The sequence below is a fragment of the Sphaeramia orbicularis genome, chromosome 3 (genome assembly GCF_902148855.1).
Source record: "Sphaeramia orbicularis chromosome 3, fSphaOr1.1, whole genome shotgun sequence".
Lineage (NCBI taxonomy): Eukaryota > Metazoa > Chordata > Actinopteri > Kurtiformes > Apogonidae > Sphaeramia > Sphaeramia orbicularis.
This window is the reverse complement of record NC_043959.1, coordinates 28,939,506-28,966,808: the sequence shown is the minus strand read 5'-3', so window position 1 is coordinate 28,966,808 and position 27,303 is coordinate 28,939,506. Positions and strand designations below refer to the sequence as shown.

General features: G+C 36.4%; 1 protein-coding gene across 1 annotated transcript in view; it reads left to right on the top strand.

The window, feature by feature from the left end:
* Positions 1-19,789, top strand: part of cd81a (CD81 molecule a) — a 34,180-nt gene extending 14,391 nt beyond the window's left edge. Inside the window, exons 3-8 of the mRNA XM_030121412.1 lie at positions 8,783-8,880; positions 8,986-9,060; positions 10,427-10,546; positions 12,465-12,563; positions 15,848-15,931; positions 17,205-19,789. Of these exons, the coding sequence (XP_029977272.1) occupies positions 8,783-8,880; positions 8,986-9,060; positions 10,427-10,546; positions 12,465-12,563; positions 15,848-15,931; positions 17,205-17,267 (539 nt within the window). The 3' untranslated portion in view covers positions 17,268-19,789. The remainder of the gene's footprint in view (positions 1-8,782; positions 8,881-8,985; positions 9,061-10,426; positions 10,547-12,464; positions 12,564-15,847; positions 15,932-17,204) is intronic.
* The last annotated feature ends 7,514 nt before the right edge of the window (positions 19,790-27,303 follow it).

Here is a 27,303-nt window from a genome sequence, read left to right as displayed (position 1 = left end):
GTTGTTACTTGAACCACTCAAGTCCCTAAAGTAAACCACATCGCCATTATGTTATTAAGAAAGTCACCCACACCATATTTGCTATTATGGGCATTTGCGTATTATTGAAATCCTGGCAAATAGAACATATTGCACTATACCCTTTTGGTTTCTTCGATAAACTATGATGATAAGCAGTTAAGACGACAAAACAAACACGAGGAAACACTGGGACAAAACGAGAAACCATAATATACACCCGGTACTCGAGATAAAAACAGTAATCCGGTGGCGCGTTTACAGTTTAGTCTGCTGCGTTTAAACACTGTCCACAGGTCATGAAGTCTTCCACTTTTTCCTGCATAAAATTCCATCTGTCGCAGCTTTTCCACTGCAGATTTCCTAATATGAAGTCAGAATTTCTGACGTGGTTTCTGGCTTAAACGTAGGATTAAAAATAAACCAAACTATAACAGGGAAAAGGAAGCAGCTGAAGCAAGGACTTTAATTACACAATAAACAATAGTCGGATGGGTACTACATTGAAACACATCTGGATTAAATATTTGGATGTATACAGTTTAATTAGTATTGTCTCAAAATTTGGCACTTGTATTATATGTTGTTTGCAGCACTGAGCAGATGAACAATAAGGTGAATTGCAAGAACACAGTGAAAGTCGGGCCTGTACTTTCTATTAGGGATGCACAATAACTATCGGCACCAATAATTATTGGCCCGATATTGAAAAAAAATGACGTCATTCAGATAATTTCGATAATTAAAGATTTCACTGATAAATAGAGCCCATAATAATGAATCTAAATTGCTTAGATTTCGCTCATTTCACTGGTACAGTGTGCACGTTGTTGCCTTGCCAGCCGCCATAAAAACCAAGAAGAAGAAGAGGTCTGGATCTGTACATTGTAAGTAAAAGGGTTTTCAGTTACTCTTTGCCACAGCTGCAAGACGAACAGTAAGATCAAGCAGTTGTGGCTGCTGTTTTGGTCCGGCAGCAGAAGAAGAAGAGGGACATTCTAAAACACTTAACGTAAAAAAAAGCTTAACATAGCTTAATGCCCGAGTACAGTAATTAATCATCGCCAAAGTTTGTGTCGACATCTCTAGTCATGCCCACTTTCACCTCTGCAAAAATCACAACAGCCTCAATTTTATGGATGTTGTCCACGTTAAGCATTTCTTTTCCATAAGCGCACATTATAGAGAAAAAGCTTAACGTAGCTTAATGTCCAAAAACAGTGGTCAATCATCACCAAATTAGACAATTACAAAAGTAACTGAAAACCCTTGGTCTATTGCCCATTTCAAGCACCCATAGGGTTTTGGTTCTGTAGAGGCCTTTATTTTACTATTAATTGAGTTTTACTACTGACTTGAAATCATAATAAATGAATTTGATGAATGGGTACTACTGTTTGTTATCAGTTATGAGAAGCAGGAAGTTATCGGTTATTGGTATTGGTTGTAAAAAAAATAATTATCGTGCATGCCAACTCTCTGGATACTGTATTTTCCCAAAGGGAAAACAATGGCATTTGATTAAAAGCTGAGTCTTTGATAATAGCCAGGATTGTGATCAAACAAGTAAACACTGACTCTTAAGTACAGGACAGTGGAAAACAAGGGTGGTGGCTGTCAAATAATGTTTATACCACATTCTTCTACTTTAAATGAATAAATTCAGCTATATAATCATGCAACACCTGAATGTTCTAGATTGTATATCTAAAATGCCACTTTAGCAGTATTCTGTTGTAATGTACAGGTGCAAATGACATGTGATAAGTTCTCTTTTCTGCCAGGTCCATTTTATTGTTCTAGTATTTTATTCATAATACTACATTAAAACCAGCGACCACATCTGATTTCATATCAGAGGACCTACAGTGGAAAAGCTGTGACAGGTGGATTTCCATATAAAATTAAAGAAAAAGTGAAAGATTAAAAGCCTTATAAGGTATAATCTTAAGTAAGAGCTTTTATTTTTGAAATAGGAAGTGTCAAACTTCGGATGAAGATAAAAAGGCAATAATTTTACAGGACAAATGGAGCTGAGGCATTGTAATAATATATGTCTAATTAAACCTTTCAACCAGAGAGCATTAGAAAGAGCCCTAGGTAGTTCAGGTAAAGAAAGGCACTACTGGAACAGATACTGTGTCACATATGTTATACATTTTGATATGATTTTATCTTCCACAAAGCTATGTACTGAGGTTATGTGACAACTGAGCAATTTCTATGGCAAACTGAGCAAATTCAGATTAACTCTAGCATCTTAATTCCGTTTAAAACATCATTAGTGATTCCCAAATGCCAAAAAGATGTTTATGAGAAAAGTAAATGATCAAATATGAAACTGTCTCCCATCCAGTTCCAAGTCGAACAGCTTAATTCTTGTGTTAACAAGGTCATGGGGTTGAAATTCCATCCTCGTAGGTAAAGAAAATGTGTAGACTGATGTTTAACATTACTCAGAGGCAGTCGTTTGTAAACCAGCTACATTTCTAATCTATCAGTAGCTGCCGTTGCACACTGTTTATTACTGTAGAGGAGTAGAAAAGAGGGATTGTTGGACTCGGTCTGGTTTTCTTGGAAAATTCTTCTCACTTCAGAGTCTTCTATACAGACCCACGTAAAGGCTGTTACCATGGATTTAGGCAATCAGGACAGTTAGTTTAAGTTTGCCAATTCTATTGATAAACTAACAACCCACTCCCAGCACAAAACAGACTCCTATACAAGCCTCATGTAAGCATTTAACTGTACATATTAAACCTTTTAATTTTCATATGATAATGAATGAAAGTGTTCTGGAAATGTTTGGAGATTTTGAAAATGTATGGGATCTGTTAAATGGAAAAAAACCGAGCTTGCTAGCATAATAAGTTGTCAGATGTAAAATGTATTAAATTAAAGTGTGCTATGATTAGTATATACTGCTATCAGCAAAAATGTGGAAAAAATGACCTATAGTTAACATTTATAGTTATTACATCCTGTTATTTTACTGCATCCAAGTGTTTGTTTTAGGCTGGTACATATTTCAGTCGAATATCCAACAAGCACCACATACATTTAAAGCCCCAGGAGTGAAAATGAAAATGAAAATAAAAGCCTAAGAAGAAACACACCTTCCTTCTGCAGCTCTCTCCTCTCAATCCAACTCAAAAAATATAATATAAATGCAGAAGAATTGATGACATTTCATGCTGTTTTGGAAAACTTTTCCAAGCTTCCCTTATGTGATAGAGAGTAGAACCAATGAGTCGCATCTAGACAGAATCTGATTAGCCACATCATTCATTGATTCATTCAGTCATTCATTGATTCATTCATTGATTTTTTTGTGCCACTTAGTCATCGGGAGGGTCTCGAGGATGCTGTTTCAGCACATCCTCTCAAAAAATGCTAACACGAAAAGTTAAAACCTGCAAGTGGCTGAAAATCAGAGCATCACAGGGATTTTACAACCTGATAATATAAGCAAGGAGTGGTTGCAGATGTCTCATGTCCCCTCAGACCACTTCAGTTACAAGCCACTGAAAGGTAATTATGTTTTGGGGGGGATTTTTGGCCATTGGCTAAAAAAAACTGCAGATTTAAGGATTATTATTAAAAAAAAAAGAAACGGCTGGAATTAAAATCAAAACCAATCATTTGTTATTTAGAGACACTACTAGATACTAGGGCTGCACAATATTGTAAAAAAAAAAAAAAAAAAATGACATCGCAAATTTTTTTAACCCTGCAATATATATTGCGATATGAAAAAATACTCAGGAGGATATGATAGTACGTAAGTGGTCAAACAAATTAGTTGTGTTACCTCTCGTTGTGTCGACAGGTGCAAGGCACGTGTTTCAATATCATCCTTCTTGTAGCCGTAATAATTCCAGATAAGTGACGTTGCTTTTCTTTTTGGCACAAAGTCTTAGTTTTCAGTGATTTTCTCTTGTTCGTTGCTCATTTTTCAATGTTGTAACCAGCGACTCACTCCATGTGTAGGGGCGTGGTCTGCTTCGGCAAACTGATTAAGAATGATTGTGATTAGTGGATCACTGTGCGTAGTGTGTGTCAGGTACTCGGGTTGAAATTAGATGAGCACAAGTTAAGTTCATTTGCCTCCTACATTGCAGGACCTGCGATGTGACTATTGCGCACACGTACATTGCGATGACGATGCTCAAACGATATATTGTGCAGCTCTACTAGATAGCACAACATGGTCTTTTTCTTTGTAGTGGCTGAAATTTGAGATGATTTCCACACATCGCCTTGTAATTATTCAGCAAAGAGAGGCCACTGTAATCCATCAACTGTGTTAGAAGGAGATGCACAACGGGGCTGATGAATGGAAGTAGACAGAGATCATAATGGGAGAGGATCCATGAAGAGATCGTATCAAGATGGACAGGAAGAGACGTTTAAGTAAATGGAATTATTGAGAGCGTTTGTTCGACCGAGCTGGAGAGAGAGGACCAATGGGCGGTGGCGTGGGGCGAGAGGGAGAGGCCGAGATTGCCAAACATATCAGTGGAAAAAAAAAAAAAAAAGCAGGGACTGTCGGGAGTGGAGAGCCACAATATAAGAGATGGAGGGAGCACTTGGGCCGTCGCCAAGATATCGATTTAGAAATTAGCCTGTAGTGTGTGTGTGTGTGTGTGTGTGTGAGAGAGTGGCCCTGTGGGTAGTGGAGAGCTGGGGGGGTGGGGAATACGAGGTACAGACCAGTTAGTGGTTCAGAATCTAATTATGTCTGAGCTGACAAGCAGGAGTAATGATGCTGGGGCTGAACACAAAGAGCTCCTCTCCCAGCCCGATCAAGCACAGTAACACAGCGGGAGGATGTCCTGGCGCTCCATTACGTCACCGCTGAGCTTCTTCATCTGTATCCCAGACGCTCGTACAGAGTCAAGTCGGGTAAAATTTACATTACATTGTCATTTTTCCAGTGTTTAGACATTTTAACTATGAAGTGCACCAGCTAGTATGTCCACATTTGTGCGGCTCTGATTAGCGACCATTGCCCATGTCTCCGATTTTAAAGAGTTTGACCTGCCCGTGAATGCACCACTAGTCAGCAGTTGACCCCTTAAATGTGCCCTCCTTTTCAATTGCAACACACAACAGTTAGGGAGTGTATGGAAATTATTGAGCAGCCCTTGCCTTGGCTTTGTATACAGTCTGTTCAGCTCAGACACAAACAGTATCAAGTGCATGTCTTGGTAACATTGTTGACTATTTTTGAAGAATTAATAACAATGGGATGAATTTTTCCATTGCTGCTGCATTAGTAAATAGTCTTTAGTGACTAAAATAAAACTAAAGACCTGTCATTTTCTTTTCAGTCAAATGGGACAAAGAAATGTAATATTATAAAAGTGGAATCAAAGCCAAAGTACTGGTAGTAGCATTGAACATTTTGATGTCCATGGATGCTGATGAGGGTTGGGTATCAATCAAAATTTTCAGCAGATACTTGCTTAAATTATATATTTCAAATCTTTATTTTTTCAGATTTTTCATTTGCTCTTGCGTACTTTTTCAATGTGAAAAATATGACCATTTACCACAATAGGTTGTCTGTGGGCATAACGTTAATAAAAATTTATAAAAGCTGCACTGACATCGATGACATTTACACCGTAGATACAGAAATTTGGTTTCAAACCAGGCCAAACATTCTTTTATATTCAATAATATTTTAATTATACGATTAATACCATGTAAGTATTTGAAAGTGTTAAAAATAAGACATATTCATTCTGTTATATTTTGATTCACCATTGAAAACTATAGTTTGAAGTATATTTTTTGTTATTGTGTAATGTTGGATAACAACAAAACTCACACTCTGAGCCCCTTAATGCTAAGTGTAAGATAAAAATAAGGAATAAAAAAAAAGAAGACTATGTAAAGATAGTCAACACTTCTTTACGTTGTGAAGTTGCATCACATTTTTATCAGGAATAAGTTATTAATAAATACATGAACAAAATGTAATACAGAACATGAATTAGATTCAGGACTGACCATTCATATCAATATGTATTTTGATCAAGTTTTGACAAATTGTTTGGTGAAAGAAACTCAGAATATACGGTACAAATTTAACATGTCTACCCATAAATGGATAACATTCATCAGTTAGTATTTTAATCAATTGAGTGTATCAATATTTGCCTACAGTTCTGCAATCCAGGAGTAGAAAAACAATCCTTTGCTGTCTGCAGTGATTCAGAAAATACACAAGCTTCTCTTTTTTGACCCCCTCCCACTCTAATAATTACATGTGTACAGACGCTGCAAAATCAAACTGTGACCATTGTCGGAAATGATCCAAAAGCCTCTGCAGGTTCTGTTTTTCTGTGGACTACAGTGCATGGAGACCCAGGAAACTGCTGAATGGAAAAACTCATTTAACAACTTACAACACACATGCATGCCATAGGAAAGTCGCAATAAATCTATCTGAAATATTTATAGGACTGTATCTAAAAGCACCACAGTGGTGTTTAAAGGAAACCCAAGACAACAGTTATTTAATGAGCCAATACTGAATAGGTTTTGGAAAATGGAACATTTGCATGAAGCTGAATTTCTTTTTGGTTTTTTTTCTAAAGCCCAGTCTATGATCCTGTTTCTTATTTCACCGTGTATGTTCTAAACCGCTTGGCCTGTCGCACTAAAGACCTTTGACCTGAACCTTTATTAGCCCACTTCTCACTTCCTTTCCTCTGCTTTTATACTGAGAGCCCATGTGCAGCTGGTGCTTTACGGCCCCTGCCCCCCACCCAGACATTAATACAACTAAAAGCAAAGATGTAAAGCAGGGAAATGACTCCGCTTTGGGAGAGGCTGTCGAACACATTCACACACTACTGTCTGGACACACCACCCCCCACACCCACCACCCACCGCTCTCCAAAAAGTCAAATATTAACCTACAAACCTCTGACGGTGTAAGATAGGAAACACATGTCTGGAGGGCTCTGCAGATGCTGAGAACCGTCTGAGTGTAAGACAGAGAGAATGTGTGAAGAAAGAAAAACGAAACAAAAAACAAGTGCAGGACCTGTTTTGTCTCCTGGGTGAAAAATGACGTGTTGAATTATGGAGCGGGGGTTTTTATATAAGAACACGAAACAACTTCCTGTGAACATAACTGGAACATGACTCACTTTGGTCTGCAGCATGACAATGTCAGCACGCCCCCCTCTGGTCACCCAGTGTCATTACACACACATTAAAACTGCAGCTACGTCTGTGTGATATAACCTACTAGAGCAGGGGTGTCAAACTCCGGTCCTCGAGGGCTGGTATCCTGCATGTTTTAGATATGTCCCTCTTCCAGCCACACCTGGTTCAATTAATGATCAGCTCATCATCATGTTCTGCAGAAGCCTGATAATGATGTAATGGCTTCCAGGTGTGATGGAAGCGGGAAACATCTAAAACATGCAGGATACCGGCCCTCGAGGATCTGTGTTTGACACCGCTGTACCAGAGGATATTTCATATCCAAATCGTGATATAGCACATTTCCTGCAAGTTCGATGAAGAAATGGTTTATTTCAAATGGTCACATGGAAAGACCTAAGTGTTATTACATTTTTAATATAAAGCAATTTATCTTTTTAACAAGCAGTAACAATAAAGCACAATTTTTTTTTTACAAAAATGGACCTCATTAATTGTTTAATATTACTAATCCCAGTTATACTTTTATGCACCAAAGATTTCATTTTGATGAAACTAATAACAATATAATGTATTAGAGAAAGGTTCATTTACTATCTTTTCTCCTAAATAACTTTTACTACTGACCATTCAGCAAAAAAAAAAAAAAAAAAAACCTCCTAACCTAATATTCATTAAACATTATTTAAATGGTAGCGCAGAAAGGCCTATTTATTACATTTTGATTATAAGCTCATTTTCTTTTTAATAGAAATTCAGAATAATAGCCATTTATTATTTCTGTTTCTAATTTTTTTTCTCCACATCAAATATTCTCAATTTATATGTAGTTTGCTATTGAATAGAATTGTTGATGTAATTAGTTTAAGCTCAGAAGGATATCATGTCTTTTGCCACATTTTTAAAGAATTTTTGACAAATTTTTTTTACGCTGATGTCTCTCAGGACAAATCACATTACGACAGATGTTGACTTTGTCACCATGGTCCAGTAATTATTCCCACAGCTTTTGCAAAGAAAATATAGGCACCCATGCAGCAGACATACCTCCTCTTTTAAATCCGAACTCTTCATTTTTTTTATTTGATTGATTGATTTAGTGATTTATTCTGAACATGCAATGAAATTTAACATATATGTGAACAAGCAAAACATGCATAATAATACAAATTTCAACAATCATAACAATCTTAGACAGAAGAACAGCACAATTGTTCCATTTACATGCCCGAAAAGCAAGTGCAAGTATTTTTGCAATTGTGGCCTCTCCTACTTGCATGTGTATAAATGAAAGTCCAAATGAGACAAAATAGTGCCATGAAGAGTGTGATTTGCAGCACAAGTAACTAAATAATAGAGCATAAGGGGAAACAACTGAGATTTTTCTGTCATTGTTATATGGCAAGGCTGTGTTTCCTGAAAACCACCGGGGTTTTATTGTGCTTCATTGAGTTGTGACTTTCTAATGACTGTATAAATGAAGTGCGCTGTCAGGCAGTAGTCTTTAAGGATTAAATTTTTCTTGTTAATACAATAAAAAGTATATTGCCATAGATATTCACTGTATATACTTCCCCAGGTGTCCACATCTTGATCGCAGTCGGCGCAGTGATGATGGTCGTTGGTTTCCTCGGGTGCTACGGTGCCATTCAGGAGTCTCAGTGTCTTTTGGGAACTGTGAGTCACACTGACATTTAACTGGATAAAACATCTTTGTTATTAAACAGTCATCTAAATACAAAGTTATCTTAATCTGTCTTGTGTTTTCGTTGTATCCTGTAGTTCTTCGCCTGCCTGGTCATCCTGTTCGCCTGTGAAGTTGCCGCTGGAATCTGGGGCTTCATGCACAAAGACACTGTAAGACTGCAAACACATGCACACAAATAGACAAGAGTTTATTATATGTGAAACAGGACGGTTGGGAAGAAGAAAACTCAGGAAATATTTTGACAATCAATGAATTGGTTTTTCCATTGTTCACCAAAGCAAAAAGCACTTTGCAGGTTGTAGTGTTATGTAAGAGTTGACCCATTATATTTGCATGAAATACAATTGAATGATCAACTAATACAACAGAAATGCATAAAACCCTATAACCCCAGAAATTATAACCAGCAGCTACAATTTGATATTGTTTTTTTGAGCCATAGGCAGAATTAAATGGGTTGTGATTTAAAAAAGAAAATCAGTGCTGTTGATAATGAATATAAAAATCTACCTACATAAACATACAAAAACCTAACGTTTTATTGGTTAAAATCGCTAGACATGCAACTTCCTGTTTTAAAATCTTCTTGAGCCTTTCCACCTTGACGATGAGGCAGAGCTGAACATGACTTTATGAAGTTTATATGAACACTTCATATCAGAGGTATTCAGTTCTCCTTCATGTTCCAACAAGTTAAACCAAATCCGTCATCATTCTGCTCTGAACCGCTCAACTCACAAAGGAGCAGCCCTGTAAAACTACTGCGTCAGTTGTTTAATTTGTTTGTCGGTTTGAATCCGAAATAACATTAAAACACCAGTGACACAATGTCACGGGCTGCAGCATTACTTTTTGTTGGGAACTCGTAAGTAAAAAGGCTTCAGGACTTCAGTGAAAGTGCTGAATATATTCAGATATTGATTTTTTTTTTCTTTTTAATGCAGGCCTTTCATAAGCTGTAAAACCAATACAAAAACTCAAACTAACCCTTTAAAACCCTCATATGGTTCTGCATTAGTTGATTGCGATTCTTGCCCCTGAAAAAATACTGTCCCACATCCACACCCAGACATAAAGTCACACTTAAATCATCAAATAAACAGCCTGATGAGTTGATCGGAAAATAAATGTCAGCAGTGATGTTCGTCTTATTTTATTAATTCATTTATCTATTTTACAGGATTGTACAACATACTTTTTCCATCTGTATCATGGTCATTTTTACTTTTTTCCCCAACTTATTAATGGAAGTCTTTAATGAAAGGAATTGTTTGTACATTGACCTGCAAGAATATATTCTTTACTTTTGCTAAATCATCACTCAAGTGATTTTGTCATTGAAAATCTATTTACTAATCACAACAGCACTACTTCCTCTGTCATGATATTATAGTTATTTCAGCATGAGCAACAAAATTATAAGACACTGCTTAGAAACAACAGGATCTGAAGTAACAGCTAGCATTTTGACATTTCAAGCTGAGCTCACAGAACCTTCCCTGTCCTTTTTTTTAGGTGTCAAAGGAGATGATAAACTTCTACGACTCTATCTATGACAAGGCTGCCAAACCAGACTTCGTTAACGATGAGAAGAAGCAAACCACTGTCTCTGTGCTGCAGGTCTTCCATGAGACGGTAAATATAGATGACAACATGCAGTCTCTGCACTGTCATGAAGACCTGGGAAACTCATGGACATGTAGAATCTGATGTTGTAGGTGTGGAAAAGTCAAGTAAGATAATGGAAATGTATAGAATATATAGTTTTGGGGATGCAAACTGCAAGTCTTTGATTCCTTTTTCACTTAGATGTCCAGCCCAACAGTTATCCAGTCTTCGAAAAAGATTTTTCAGACATGTAATGTGCTTCAAGTGTCAGTTTTTGGGAGGAAGGACACAGACCACATCCAATTAATCTGCGAGCAGCCTGTTACCACAACCAAACTGGCCTTTAAAATTCACCTACGAGTCGAAGTTACATGGAAAGTTCTCAACTTTTGACTGCAAGATGGAGGAACTATTAAAATTCAGATTCATATAACTGAAAAAGCATGAACATTCTACTTGAAAACAGGGAAGAGTTGCAGTAAGTTGTTTGTACATATGTAGAGAAACAGTCATGTGATGGTTGGGAGTGCTCACAGCGCAGCAGGTGTGCAGGTGACCCAGATACATGTGACGGGTCATTTATACCACAAAGCAGAGCTGTACTACATGCATATTCTAGAGCTACACATTTTTTAGGATGGCAGGTAATGTTCTGAGGTTGACAAATTGGTATTAATTAGCTTCTATAATGTCCAAGTCCATCCATATTTATCTGTATTTTAGAATTTGTTATTGTATGTGTATTATGTGTGTTGTGTATCTGTTTATTGCAGAAAAAATAGCCCTGTACTTCTGCTCCTCATGCTCAGAATGCAGTGAGGATGAAACTCACCACTGCACAGTGACTGGCTTTCAGCCGGCATTAGTCGGGAAGTGGAGCACGAGTAATACCAATCAGCTCTGACAGATGGCTCCCAGTGACTCAGGCCCGTTAGAGGCAGAGTCTGCGCATGAACTGCAAAATCTACAGTAGTATCAGTGGAGGCTAAATTATAATAAAGACAAAAATATGAAGACAAAATGATTCTGAAATCAGACATATGCAAACATTTCATGCATAATGAAAACAATCCACATTTATATCAAACCAAAACAAAGAACAACCTCTCTGACTAATGTCTGACACTATAGGAATGATTTGTTTATTTTACTGTTGGAAACATTGTGTAGCATTCCAGATTTGTGCTGCAAATTATTTCTCTAATGAATACAAGCTCATAAATACACACCCAAAATGAAAAGATCTGATTCCCCTCCTGATTTTTAGAAAGTAAAAGTCTCTTTCAGTTGATTTGTAGTTAGATGGATGATGGATAAATGGTTTATATGTGTTTTTGCATAGAAATGAAAGCTCTTTTTTTTTTCCTCCAACAATATAAGTAGACACAATATGTAATATCCTTATACTTAAATATTCAGGTATTGGAGTATTTGTAGCCAATGGTGAAAGTGTACTGGTCATAAACTTAATTAAATTCCAGAGCACATCCACTTACTGTCTTACCTTTAAAAATTGTCGAATAGAATAGAATAGAATAGAATAGAATAGAATAGATCAGCGCTTTATTGTCACAGAAACAATGAAAATGCATTTAGCAGCTCTCTTCAAAAAGCAAAAACAATTAGTGCAAAAAGGGACTGTAAAAAATATCACACAAAATATTAAAAAAATGTGAGCAATGTACAAAAGCTACAAGATAAAATATTAAATATACATATACTACTAAAGTACTACAAAAAATACTGAAATATAGAAAAAACTAACACTATACTATATATGAGAAATATGTACAACAAATCAGGATATATACAAAAGCAAAAATATCCTGCTCTCTGTACACAGGAGTGAGTCTTATATATGTTTCAACATGTTGAGAAGAGTTCAGGTTGGGTAAAGTACAGACTGTAGAAGATAACATCATCTGTGTGTTTTTTTGTGTTTCAGCTGAGCTGCTGTGGTAAAGGTGGGGTGGATAAAATGTTTACCTTCTTGACCGACGCAGCTGGACTAACCAATGTCTGCCCGGACTCTTTTAAGACCATTGTAAGTGCGATCATCGCAACACTGTTGTACATCCTCAGCCTCACCAGCTCACTCTGTAGATCAGGGGTGTCACGGTCATTTTACTTTAGGGGCAACATTCAAGCGGATGTGTTAACGTTGACTTCTTGTCACACTTGTAGACATGCTTGAGATAATTTTTGTTATGATTTGGCACTATATAAATAAAATTTGATCGAGTGATTGTAAGTATCAACAAATGACTGTTACGCTGAGAAAGTAAGATGCATACATCTGCAGTGGCTGAAACTGGACAATAACACTTGAGCTGAGTGATCTAGAAACACAAGTACATCAATGTATATCACCTTTTTTATTATTATGGTTACATTTGTACTAATCATTATATATATTATTTTATTTTCATTATTTAACGCTTATATGTTTTATGCAATGTTAATTTTTACTTGGCCTGTAATTGAGAATTGGCTTTTATTTGTTCATGCCAACCTTCAACCATACTCTGACACCTATCCTATAATTTATTTGAGGAAATAGGTAACCCTGTTTATCATAAAAGCTGCTCCTTTTGTGCTAAAGATGCTATTAAATCTATGACTGGTTTCATTTACTTCCAGGCTTTCTGCTAAAAGCTAATAACTTACTTGAAGCTCGGACATTGACAATAGTCTTTGTTGAGTTTAGTGAGGAGATTGTTGCATAACCTGGTTCAGCGCTACCTGAACAACACTACCTTGTTCATTTAAGAAGCTTTAAAGGGGCTTTGTGGTGTCTTAATTACATATTAGGTTATAGGTATCCAACTGCTGTCTTTAGTGTGTGTCTAGTGTTTGGATTGAGATAGATTGAAATAGTCATCTTTCGCCGACATTATATTTAAAGCAGAGGCATCAACAGACAGCGACGGGTAATGGTGACATTTTCAGTCACTTTCTCACTCTCATGAGCTTTTCTACCGAACTATCATAGCATTCCTTCAATATTTCAGTCAAACAGCTTTGACAAGTCAGACGTTATGCTGTGACAGGGTTTTACAGTTGTGTTTGTTGGGAAAATGAAAGAAACGTACAACAAGAAAACAGAGTGCAGTATCCAGAGGTAGACATTTAAGACTTAGACTTTATTTTTCATTCCAGATTTTTCATCAAAAATCAAATTTTGATGCAGTTGGCTCAGCCGGCAGCAGCAATAATCCAAACAGGCTCTATATATACAGGATACTTTGTACAAGATAGAATAATACTCATATAAAAACTAAGTTCTCGACTTCAGTTCTTCAATTCTCAGTCCAAAAGATATTCAAAGGGTGTTATCTGTATTCTTGTTGCGCTATACAGGAGCCTTGATTTCTTGGCAGAACATGGACATTACCGAAATAACCTGAGTTTAGTCCAAGAGTCTGAAGTTTGCCAGGATTGTCCTCTGTTCATCCTTTTTGGGGCTGAAGTTTTACAGCCAGTAAAAGGAGAACTGGGTATTAATCTTAAGGAAATTAAATGACAGGAATAAGTGGACTGACTTCAAATACGTGTATGTACAGTAGTGGAAAAAAACTCAAATATTAGCTTCAAATATTTGCAGTTTGAATGGCCAAGAAATACTTGTCAATAAGATAAGAATAACAAAAATAAATTCTTCAGTTTTAACATGGCATGCCCTGGATCTATTTCATTATGTTGCTAAAATATCCAGTTTTGACCTTGATGGAACGGAGCATGTGCAGAAGGGAGCATGTGGGTTTGGAAAATGGAACAATACTTGACTTCTTAATGCAATATACAGTCCTTCCAAAAAAATGCAGTCAAAAATCCTTGATTATGTGATGGAATATGTGAGGTTTTTATGTAATTTTATGTAGTGAAATTGTGGGAGTTTGCAAAAAATGTGCAAAGTTGCAAAAATATGCGGGAACTGGATCACTCCACGTGTCAAGTTACAATGCAATATTTTTTAAACTTTATGTAGAATAAATACGGGAATTATGAAATCATGCGAGCCCTGCATATTTTGCATGTTTCGTGCAGAAATATGCTATTATTGTGGGGAATATGCCCCCCTTTTGAAAAAATGCGGACCCCACATAATGTGTGCCATTTGCTTGATTATGCATTGAATTATGCGATCACTTAATCGTGCTTTTCTGGAGGGACTGAATGTATCACAAATGCATGGTGTGTCCAAAAACCTTTTTCCATCACTGTATGCATAAGTCAGTTGTAATAGTAAAGATTAAGGTGCGTAAGGACTAAATGTCTTAAAAACTGTGTCTGAACAGTACATCGTCCATGCATATCACAACTAGAAGCACCCAGAGAGCACAGACCTCCGCCAAGGCCAATCAGTGCCCCCCCCCCCCCCCCCCCCCCCATCACCACCAAAATTTAATCATTTCTTCCTTGTGCCAGTATCAGCATTTCCTGAAATTTTCATCCAAATCCGTCCATAACTTTTTGAGTTATCTTACACACTAACAGACAGACAAACCAACGCTGGCAAAAACATAACCTCCTTGGCGGAGGTAATAATTATCTCAATACAGTAGTGTTCTGATAAAGGCTAATATTAGGTTGCTTAAAATAAACAAAGGTCTTATCAGGAAGTGTTTTATCACATAGGCATGAAAAGATGAAAAGAACCACAAATAAAGTATTACTCCTATAGTTTCTTTTCTTTTCCAGCCACACTGTTAGCATGGCTAACAATGAATAGATAAGATGTCCATACATAGTATTGTAGCAGACTGTAATGTGGTAAAGAGCTCATATCAGTGGTCTGTAAGTCAATTTGTGGAACACTTTTACCCACTACCTGATACCTTAACAGTGGAGTAGTTGGTGCAAGGTGTTTTATTACATTATCCGACGGACTTAAATCCTAATCTGAAACTCTTATTTAGAGCTGACTGAGAATGCAGTAAGGATAATTACAGAAATAAATTAGAATTTTATAATATGGCAGTTCTGATTACAGGCCTATAGTTTTTCCCTTTTTGTTTTTATGGTTTATTTTGTTTGCAGTGAGACAGAACATAAACACAACACAAATACTGCAAAATGTTGCTGTTAAAGTTCATTTCTATCTGTAACTATATCTTCATTTTAACCCTCTGGCAGTGTACAGTACATGACATGAAAATTCTATATCTTCCCTACATACATGTACAAATGTGTATAACAACTGGATGATTAACATGCTGAAACAGTCTATTGCATGACAAGATCATAGCATAGAAATCACAACAATGAACCAAACAGATAATCATTTTCTTAATGTAAAGGGTTAATTTGGTGTTTTTTCTTTTGCAGAGCTGCCATGATAGGATCAAGGAGTTGTTCTCAGATAGGATTTACCTGATCGGTATTGCCGCTCTGGTAATCGCAGTTATTATGGTAAGTTTAAGGAGTTTCCTGGTAATTCAACTAAAAAGTGTACCATCAGTCTGCAAACATGATGTGAAATTGTTAAAATACTGCAGCTATACAGAGGCAGTGAGTGTGTGTAAAACTGTGCCTCCTCTTAAACTACATTTGCACTGAATAGTTATAAATGTGATGAATCAAATATATAAATGATACACTGCTGATTCAGCTGCAACAGAATCCAAAAATACATGAGTAGAATGAATGAGTCTGACTTCAGCAGCAATCAGAGCAGAATGCTTTTAATCAAACTAATAGCATTACAAGAAAACTTAGAGGAATTACCTTCAAATGTAACTCAATAACTTCATCGTTGGGGGTTTTGTGTTCTGCTTTTATGGTTTTATTATAAGAAATGAGAGAAAATGATTCACAAAAAAACAAATGTGGGGTGTGAGGTGGGATTTTTGGGTTGTTTTAATACTTTGATTATTTTGCTGTTTTCTGATATTTTGTGCAGATATCAGTCTTGACATCCAGCCTGTTTTTATTTCCCCTCCTTAAAGGAATGATATTTTGCTTTTTAAAAAAAAAAAAACCTAATTCTACATTTTAAAACATTTCCCTGTGGTCTACATAAACTTTAAATTTGATGCTTGGGTCTGAATTCTTCATTAATTTAACTCCACAGGCCCATCTTCAACCCTATTTCTGAGTAATGACACAAGAAAGGTCATTTTGAGCACTGGCCCTTTAAATGCACATGAACCAATTCACACCCCACCTCCTCCAGGTTGTTGGCTGTGCGACTCTGTCCCGTTCAACCAACAACTGAACATTTTAGGTAATCGGCTCAAAGTTTGGACATATTTTCAGTATGGACTACAACTGCTGCTGCTGACAAACAATCATAGTGTACTCGGAGAACTGTTCGTCAGAAGTCTTGACCTTGTATGTGCAAATGTTGTGACATAACTAGTTATAAATGCAACAAATTAAGAAGGAATTAAAACAGGTTGTAGAAATCCACTCAATTTTTGCCAAAAGCAATATAAAGATAGCTTTGCAGCACCTGGAGGGTTCAAATTCAAAGTTTTTCAACTATTAGGGTCCAAATACACAAATAAAGGAACCAAAGACTAATAAAAGTGGGTTTAGCAAAATATGACCCCTTTAAAAGTCAACGTTTACGAGATATTTTGTTGCTGATGAACACATTTTGGCTTCACTTGCATCACCTGTTACAGTTTATTATGAAGGATGTAAATGTTGAATGACCTCTCGTTTGTGTTCGTCCTCCCAGATCTTCGAGATGATCTTCAGCATGGTGCTGTGCTGCGGGATCCGCAACAGCCCGGTCTACTAAAGCCACAGGCTGCCAGCGTTCCCTCCAATAAAGGAAGGACGAGCTAGCAGTTTCTTTCTCGTTCTTTTTTTTTTTGTTGTTGTTGTTTTTTTGTCTTTTTTAAGCAGGAAACCTCACATATATTGCTTGCTGGATTTAGTCAGCTCTTTGAGAAGAAAATCATCCTCCCTTGAGATTTTTTTTTTGTTACACTGTCAAAGATTTTTTTGTTAGTCACAGATGCTGTTTTATGCATATTTGACCAGTGCTACCATCCTAACCTGATATGTAGATATTATATCACACTGTCACACATGAATTACCTTATGCAGCCAAGTCCAGCCGCTGCTATAATCCTTTAGTGATTAATTAGTTGTTTACTGCTTCCTTGCCTATAAACATGCTCTTATATTCTTGGTTTTATGGATGTTTTTTCACTGTTTTATGTATAAACTGTATATAAATATATATATTAACAGTGCTTTATGACTGCCTGAGCATGGATATTGTATTACAGTAGATCCTGTATTCTTCCTGCACTCTCTCCGCTCGATTGCCTTGCCCTAGACTGAACCAGACAATGGTTCTACATGTACGGCACTAGCGTAACACTAGTGTGGACCCTCCCCCTTCCTAGAAGACCATTGTCTCCGTTCACATCCACGTAGCTGTGCGATGTCTGCAGGAACTGACTAAAGAAGGAATGTCAGTTCATCTTGATACCTGGAACCAAAAGTGGCCTGATGTGTGTCATTTTGGCTCCATGAGGTGATTCGTTCATCTGTGTTTAGCCGTTAGCTGTTCATCAAAAGTTGTCAGCGTGCGCAGTTGCATAAAGCAGCTTATGTTTCCCTCAGATAAAACTTTGATGTGCATAATCTTGCGACTCAAATTTGGTCTGTTCCTCCTGACATCTAGAACCCTTCCAAAAAACAAAACCAACAAGAGCAGCACTGTAACGGAGGCCCCACGACTTCCTCTCAAAAAGAAGTATTGATAAGCTTTGTCTTGTAACTGTACACTCATCTCTACAGTATTATCGCCTACCTTATCAGAGTAAAACATGTGTGGTTGCAATGAAACTTAAAGCCATTTTACTGTGTCAAAGGTGTTTTTGTCGCCCCCGGTTGCTCAGCTCTTGAGAAAATTGTGAACCTTCCACTTTGTTCGGTTTCTCTAAATCTGGGTTGCCATGTCTGGTTAGGTCTAGATCTGCCACATCTGACCTGGTTGTGTCATTTTACTGTCCCTCCAGCTTCACAGCCTACTAACCCCACCCTCGTTGTTATCCATTCATGTATTAACTGCTCCCCAGCATAGGACAAAAAAAAAAAAGTCTGCGGTTCAGGGCCACTTGGTTCTTGCCTACTTTGTTTAGCTTTGACCCTGTATGCACTCCCAGAACCAATCAAGCTAGTGTTTTTTTGTGTGGACATACAGGACTTAGATGGACATTATATCATGAATAACTGTGCAAATGATCAAACTTTGTGGGAGATGGATGGAGGCCTTCATATTTGGATAATACTCTTATCCGCAAAGGTCATGTCTAAATTAAACTCATTAAAGCCTCAGATTTTTGTGTTCCAAATTAACAAATTGGGTTAAAAAAAAAGACTTTTTTCTTTCTAGATTTAGCAACTTCTTAGATTATTCTGCCAGAAACTCCTGGAGGTGATTTACTTTGCATTTGAGAGCAATCATTCATGATGTCACGCCCCCATCTACCCTCCCTTAAAGTCTGTTTGTGACCGTATTTACACCAGTAGAGGGCAGCGCAGTCACATTAACCTCTTCAGTGCTTGCTAACAGATCAGCCTTAATGAGTCCTCACTGAATTCAGCCAATCAGAAATGTTTAGTGCGGTGTATTTTTTTTTTCCCTACTTCCACCACATTGGCTTGAAAATGTGTTCTCCTGAGGTCAGTTCCTACTAGATCCAGCTGACACTAATGTATTAACTGCACTGCACTCTCACTACAAACACACACACACTTTTAACAAACATGCCATCTTGTGTAACCTGCCATATTATCACAGCTTTTTGTCAAGCCAACTAAAACCTTTGTCTTGTTAGTGTCCTTCTTAAACTGAGAAAAGTGTCTTGTAATATTTACAGCTCTGAAATATTGTACTAATGGAAATCATGAAGGCTGTAGAAAGACAATGTATGCCTTTTTCTCTTTGTATTGTGATATCTTTGTCTGGTACGTCGTTAAAGGAGTCTGGACAGAAAGGGTGGGAGATTTTGTGGCAGTGTCCACTGAGAACGAGTACAAGCTTCAATACATTGGCAAGCTTCTCCCCTTTATAAACAGCTAAATAAATAGATAAAATAACATTGACAGTACACATTAGTGCAGTGTTACCCAATGTCAGGAGCACCAGCTGTGCTTCTCTGACAGTATTTGTCCACGCTGCTGCCTTTGCAATTTGATGATTTAACACTCAGATTCCACTGCCACTTAAATCTCAACTCTACCTGCTCTTGTAGACTTTGGTTTGCCCAAGTATGAAGGGATTAAATGTATTTTACAAATAAATAACCAAGAGGTCTTGTCTTTTTTTTCTCCCTTTTTTGCTCAAAACTACCAAAAGTTCAATCAGTTTCTGGAGTTTATCCCATTAAATGCCTGTTATTATAATGCGTATCATTGTAATAAGTCTAAAATACATCTCTAATTCTTCTATTGTGCTGAGTTACAACTAAAAAACAATGATGCAGCACATCAGAATATCTTAATATTTGTTTAATCTCTTGAAATAATGTTAGTGGTCAAATTAATTAATAGAGCTTTTCACAATTTAAGCTCATTGTAAGCAGAGGTGGGTAATCCCAGTTCCATAGAGTAAAAGTTCTGCCATGTATTTGTTCCAACCACTCACTGAACCAGTCCATTTTAATGAGCACAACTCCTCATCCAGGTAGATGGGATAATTAGTTGAATGACCTGTGTTAAATGAATATGTAGAACCAATACATGGCAGGATTTCTACCCTATGGAGCTGGGAATACCAGATTAGTGGTGATTAAAATGTGTTTAATTATCTTTTTTCTATAAATTGAAGTTGTATAAGAACAAGGCTTTGAAGCAGCATTTAAATATAAAATTTACAGATAATGAGAGAACAATTAAATCAGTGAACATACTGAAATGACAACAATTTAACTTACAGTGGTAGATATTTATGAGAATTCCTATGTATTTCTCCATTTTGCCACTAGGGGGAGCAGAAGCCAAAGAGATACCAGAACAGTAAACATTAGCTCATCCTGATATTTGCTGTGATTTTTTTGAAACACTAAAATAAAGGATCTACATATCAGACCTTTTCCTCTAAAATACCGTTTACAAATTTCTTTGAATCTGTGTCACAAAGAACTTCTGCTTTGCTGAGATATTCTGTCCACATAACAGGTGTGGTGTATCAGGATGATGATCAGACAGCATCATTATTGAACAGGTGTGTCGTAGGATGGCAGGGTTCATAGAGGTGCTTGAAATCCTTGAAAATGCCTGGATTTCAATGTTGTATTTTCAAGGTCTGGAAAGTGCTTGAATTTTAGTTTAAGTGCTTGCAATTATAACTCTGATATGATTTATTTTATTTTTAATATTAACTCCGCCAGGTTAGATGCCAAGCCAAAGCTACTTACAGAGAAGTTATACATTTTGAAAAATAAAACTTTATGTAAAAAAAAAAAAAAAAAAGAAAAAGTAAGTGAGCAGGTGTTTTCATATCGACTCCAGGTACATTTTTATCTTAATATTTGGCTCAGTGTGAGTGCGTCTGAAGAACACCAAATGGCTTCCCTTTTTTTTTTTTTTTTGGATGAAACTTTGTGTTCTTTAATTTATAAGCTTCTTGCTATTATGAAACATAATTTTAGATGTTTATAGCATAATGCAATGTACATCACTGTGATAAAAAATGACATAAAAAATCATGAGTACATGTATTCCTGTAGATATATATTTGACCACAGTGATAAGGTGATATACTGGAAAAATGTGAAAATTACCTTTAAAAGTACCACAAAAGTGCTTGAATTTGATCCTAAAAATGTGTACAAACCCCTGAGACCACTGAAATCTGCAGCTCTGTCGAGAATACACATACATTTATTGGGCACTGAACTATAGTCGGGGGGGTAGGGGTCAGAAAACCAGCCAGTATCTGGTGTGACCATTTATTTATTTCTGTCACCATTCTACTGTGGCCTACAGAGTGGATGTCAAGGTCACGACCCCAGTGAGGATGATGAGCTGCAGATGAGCTTCACTGAGACCATGCAAAGCAGTTGTTTCATCAGCTGTCCATATGGTTGATTTCAGATGATCTTACAGGTGAAGATGTCTAATGAGGAGGTCTTGGGCTTATGTGGTTGAGGGACTGGTTGGATGTAGTGGCAAAGTCTTGGAAGCAGCTTTGGAGATAATACTAAGAATAATAAGAATAATAAGAAAATTGCATTTATAAAGCGCTTTTCATTCAACGGAATCTCAAAGTGCTACAAAGAGAAGACAAGAGACGACTTATGGTAGAAAAATTAAGACTCAATTCACAAGAAACGCCTCTGCCTGACATTCCTGCAGTCACCACGCAAACTGCACTTTCCCTGGAAATTTGGGGAATCAGTGGAGTTCTGAGGAAAAACTACAAATCTCAGAGCTTTTAGATTTAGATCTTTTAATATGAACAGCTAAGACACACCTGTTCAGTAATGATGCCGTGTGATCATCATCCTGATACGCCACAGCTGTCAGTTGGATGGATATGTCAGTAAAACAGAAGTGCTCCGGAACACATTTAAACAAATGTGTGAACAGTATTTTAGAGGAATAGGTCTGTTGTGCACATTGAAAAGGGTTTTACATTAGAGCAAAAGAAAAGTTCTGCATTTACATTTTTGTTTAGTGAATGTTTCTCTGTTTTTAGCTTACCAGCCGACAGGCCGTAAGCTATTGTCGTCATGACCAAAACATAATGTCCACATGCTGATCAGGATCTTCTTCTGGATCCGGGAACTTACGGAAAATTTACCATGGGCTCTTATGGGGAAGAAATTTCAATCGTCTTCTTCTCCGAAACTCCAGTTCTGATTGGCTTCAAACTTGGTATACAGCTTCTTTATGATGATGTCAACGCAAGGTATTGAAATTATTTTGATGTGGATCTGATTCTGGATTTGGTGTGACTTTGAAAAATGTTCCCATTATAACAGATAGGAAGTGGATTGATCCAATAAATCAGTAAGTATCAATGATATCAAGTTGGACTTTGAATTTTTTACAGATCTGATCGGAATATGACCAAAACATGGGCTATTTCTGTAATATAATAAATACACAGAACTGGGTGATAATAAATGACATCTGGATACATTTCCCAAAGCTTTTAATTTAGTCGGTAAGCTACAGGGCCATTGGTCGTATTTTTTTATTTAGTTTTACTAAGCTTTTTTTTTTTTGTACCTGTCAGAAGCAACATACATGGATTATGGGTCAGTGAATCATCTACTTGTTATTAAAAAAATGTAATTTATCATATTTCCCTCTCTGCTAAAAAGTTCAAGCACCCGCTACAGCGCAGAGACATTCAGTACATAATTTAATGGCCTTCAGAATTACACCCATAAAGACCCAAACACCCACTGGTGACCAAAATTATTTACTGATATAAAAAGTTAAATACCTGTTGATCCACTAATCCTATCAATCCATGTAAATAATTGGTGTAAAATACAGTTCTTCATCTTTACATGGTCATCAGATATGACCCATCTGGACATTCAGAGGCTCCGTAGTGAACATGGAAACACCGTCATCTTCTACAACACTGATTCACCAGTAAAACCCATGGAGTTGGATCAATGACAGTGGATGGAGACACTGGGTTCATGTTCGGTTAATGACAGATTTTACAGAAGAAGTCACTATATCACCCAATTTCTCTGTTTTTGATATAATTACCCTCAACTTGAATTTGAGCTTTTATGGACATCAATCATGATCAGTAAATTACATACAGAAAAATACCTGATTTTCACTTAAAAATGCAAAATATTGACCATATTATTAGGATAAATGTTAATAAATCACTTCAGAAAAATTAAAAATAGAGAAAAAAATCATTTGGGAACTGACACAAAAGTAGTACTGGGTCTTTATGGGTTAAATATATCATCAGTGACACTTTAGTAGACCTACACATATATTTTAGCAATAAAACAAATAAATATTTTACTTGTGTCTTTATAAAATGGGCCTACCCCTATGATGGCTCTGTGTATAAATATAGTAATCATCATCATCATCATCATCATCATCATCATCATCATCATCAACATTATCATCAACATCACTTTATTTTTACAAAATGCAAATACAGGAAATAAAAAGATAATACAACAAACAGGATTAAACCATGAAGTTAAATGTTAAGATTAAACCAAGACAAAACATGCAGGATGTTACATAGAGATTGGAGTGATTCAATAAATATCAATAAAACACAATAAAAAGACAAAAGGATAAAAAAAAAAAACCAAAAACTAAAATATAGCATCTCATAAGCTAACTCACACTACAGTGGAAATGTTTCTGCTTATTTCCTCACAGGCAGCAGCTGAGTACCTTAGACAGAAGGCATTCAGTCCGACTCTCACGACCTGCTGTGGTTCGTCTTTATATCCATGGACAATATGATCCAGATGAGCCTCCAGAGTCCATCTGGTGCCAGGAATGTCTTTGAAGATACACACCCTACAAACCATTGTTGGGTGGACATGCAGACAATGCAAATACATGTCAATAGATTTTTAAATAAGTAACACTGAACTAATATTTGGTGGATTTTTCAGATCAGAAATTCTTTATTAATCCCAGAATGGCAAATTATTAGTTGCAGCATACACAGAATACAAAGAAGACAAAGTGCAAGGAGGTAGCTGTATATACAGTAAAATAACAAAATAAATAATATAATAATTTTCTTCTGTGAATAAGGTGCGGAGACATATTGGGAAATCAAGTCCAGAAAAGAGTTTAATCAAAATATTTATGCACAAAAACATACAAATGAAACCATAATGATCTGTTTGTCAAGTACAGACAAAATATTCACATTCACATGCTAATGGTGTGCCTGCCAGGTTGAGAAAATCTTCTAAATAATACTCTAAAGTGTATTCAATGTGATGATATAAGCACATTTTGTTGTAAAAGTTTACAATGGTGACAGATAAGCCTACAGTTATTTTAAGATTATTCTCAAAATGTCTGTAAATTTTTACATTTGTTGTGTAAATGCAGATTCCACACTTCCCCTCCCTCTCTTTTTCTCCTGCTAGTTTATTTCTACACATACATGTTAATTTCTCGCTGCTCGTCGGTGTGATGTATTACTGCAGGGACAGTCTCAGAGTCTCTGAATTCCAACACTGACCTGCTATCCTCAGTTAAAGCCATTTCAGGCGTGAACGAAACGACACCTCCCTTCAACCAATTGCATTCCATTTCAGAAATACATTTAGAAATATTGGATCTTCTTAAATCATCCTTAAAAGTCAACAATGACAGTATGAAAAACTCATATATTACAGTAATGTTCTGCTGTTTATTCAGTCTGATGTCACTGATTGGTGGGAAAAGCTCAGATTTACAGCATCTATTTCATCAGATAGTATCTCTATAAAAATCACAACTGTGTGTGAAATCACTTGTAACACAGAGTCCAAAAATGTCAGAGTACCCCTAAAATTTCAGCCTCATTGTGTGAGATGATGAACAATACAACACTGGAATTTGTGATGACAGATATTAATCAATTTAATGAAAAACAAAATGCAATTTTCCATTTTTCCATGTTGTGAAGTGATTTTTTAATTTCATTTTCTATGTTGAAAATTAGATATTTTTGGAAAGAGATGCAACTGTGGTGGGTTTTGACAACTATTTTCAGTCCACAATGGCAGAAAAGAGGCTTTGGTCTCTTGCTGTTGTACAATATATTACTTCCCAGTTTGTGCCAGAAGGGGAGGCAAGGGGCATCGTTTTTGGTTCGATTTGTTCCTTTATTTCTTTGTTTGATTGTTAACACTTTAGCAGCAAAACTATTGGTTGAATTCCTAACAAACTGGGTTTATAGATTGCCAGTAGCCCAGAATAGATGTTATTGCATTTTGGAAAAAGTAGGTCTAAGTTAAAATTTTTTATGAATTTTTATTTATCTTTTTTCCCCATTTACTTATAATGGCCGAAATTTATCTTTGCTGTCTATGTCTATGCTGACATCAGCACACACATAGAAATGATAACATCAGCTGGATCGATGCCATAATAAGCTACAATACGTGTGAAGGGCGGGGTTTGTTGTGCCTGGCACCACTTAGTACCCCACCCCCTGAAGGGGAAGAAAGGGGTATTGTTTTTTATTGTTTGTTTGTTTGTTAACACATTAGCAGCAAAACTATTGGTTGAATTCATACAAAATTGGGTTTATAGACTGCCAGTGACCCAGAATAGATCTGATTACATTTTGGGAAAAGTAGGTCAAAGTTTACATTTTTTCTGAATTTAAAAAAAAAATCCCATTTACTTATAATGGGCGAAATGTCAAATGTCTGTAGCAGCCAAACTATTGGTTGAATTTATACCAAATTTGATCTATAGATTACGAGTGACCCACAATAAATGTGATTACATTTTGGGAAAAGTTGATCAAAGTGCAAATTTTTTTATGAATTTTTAAATCTTTTTTCTTCTCCTATTTACTTATAATGGGCAAAATGTCACATAACGTCAATAAAAACATCAATATTGTTTCAATTTACTTCAAATTTGGCACATATATAGAGGTAATTGATATACTGACATCAGCACATGCATAGACATGATGACATCAGCTGGATCGATGCCAAAATAAGCTACAATATGTGCGAGGGGTGGGGTTTGTTGTGCCTGGCACCACTTGTTTATTATTATTACTTTGAGTTGTCTTGTAAATGACTTCCATTTTGTACTACAACCCAGTAAACCACGGGCTTTGAATGTCTGTTTTGTCTGACGTCATGTGCACACAGATGGCATAAAAAATGACATCTGAATTTATGATTTCATTTGAACAGTGGTCAGCACAGAGGACGATGTAAAACTAAATTAAAAACTACTGTATAATCCACCGCTAATGCTTCAAAACTATTTGCACTGAAACACACAAACAGTCAGATACACATAAAGTAAACAACATAAGAGCAAAACCATATACTGCAGCTGCAATTTGAGGGACGCAGTGATTAAAATACTGTCAGGAAAGCCTGTAATTAACCCAATAAGTAGTACTCATCACTGAGAATTCATCTGGACTCCATTAACTTTCCATTTATGTGTAGTTTAATGTGAATTAAATGAGACCAAAATAATGCACAGACTTGACGAATGCATTCTTGTGTGCAGCGTTGTACAAGTTACTTCCAAACTGTAATACATTACAGATTACTTGTTACTATCATTTAAAAGTAATTCTTTACCTTACAATATTACTATCTCAGAATTATAATGGGTTACTGTATTACTTTTGAATTACATACAGACTCTTGTCATAAATGGTGAATGTTCTGTCTTGTGCCATCTGCACCCACTGGCTGAACATGAACAGGAAATAGAACTTTCCTGCTGTATGTTTGATTCCTTAAGGCAGAGGTTCTCAACCTTTTTTGACTCGTGACCCCATTTTAACATCACAAATTTCTGGTGACCCCAGACATTTTTTTTGCCAAAATTAATTTGTTTTTGATCATGTAATAGTTTGCTATACTATACTGAAAATAAACCTTAATTTTATTCGACATTTAGGCTAGATAATGTATATAATGCACCTTTTTGGTGTCTGCTTCTCACTTTCTCTTGAAGATGTCTTATTGGGGCCAGGCGGGAGAGGAAATAGAATAGAATAGAATAGAATAGAATAGAATAGAATAGAATAGAAAAGAATGTCTTTATTTTCATTGTGCAGGTACAACAAAATTGAGAAGTGCAATTGTCCTAGGTGCCAT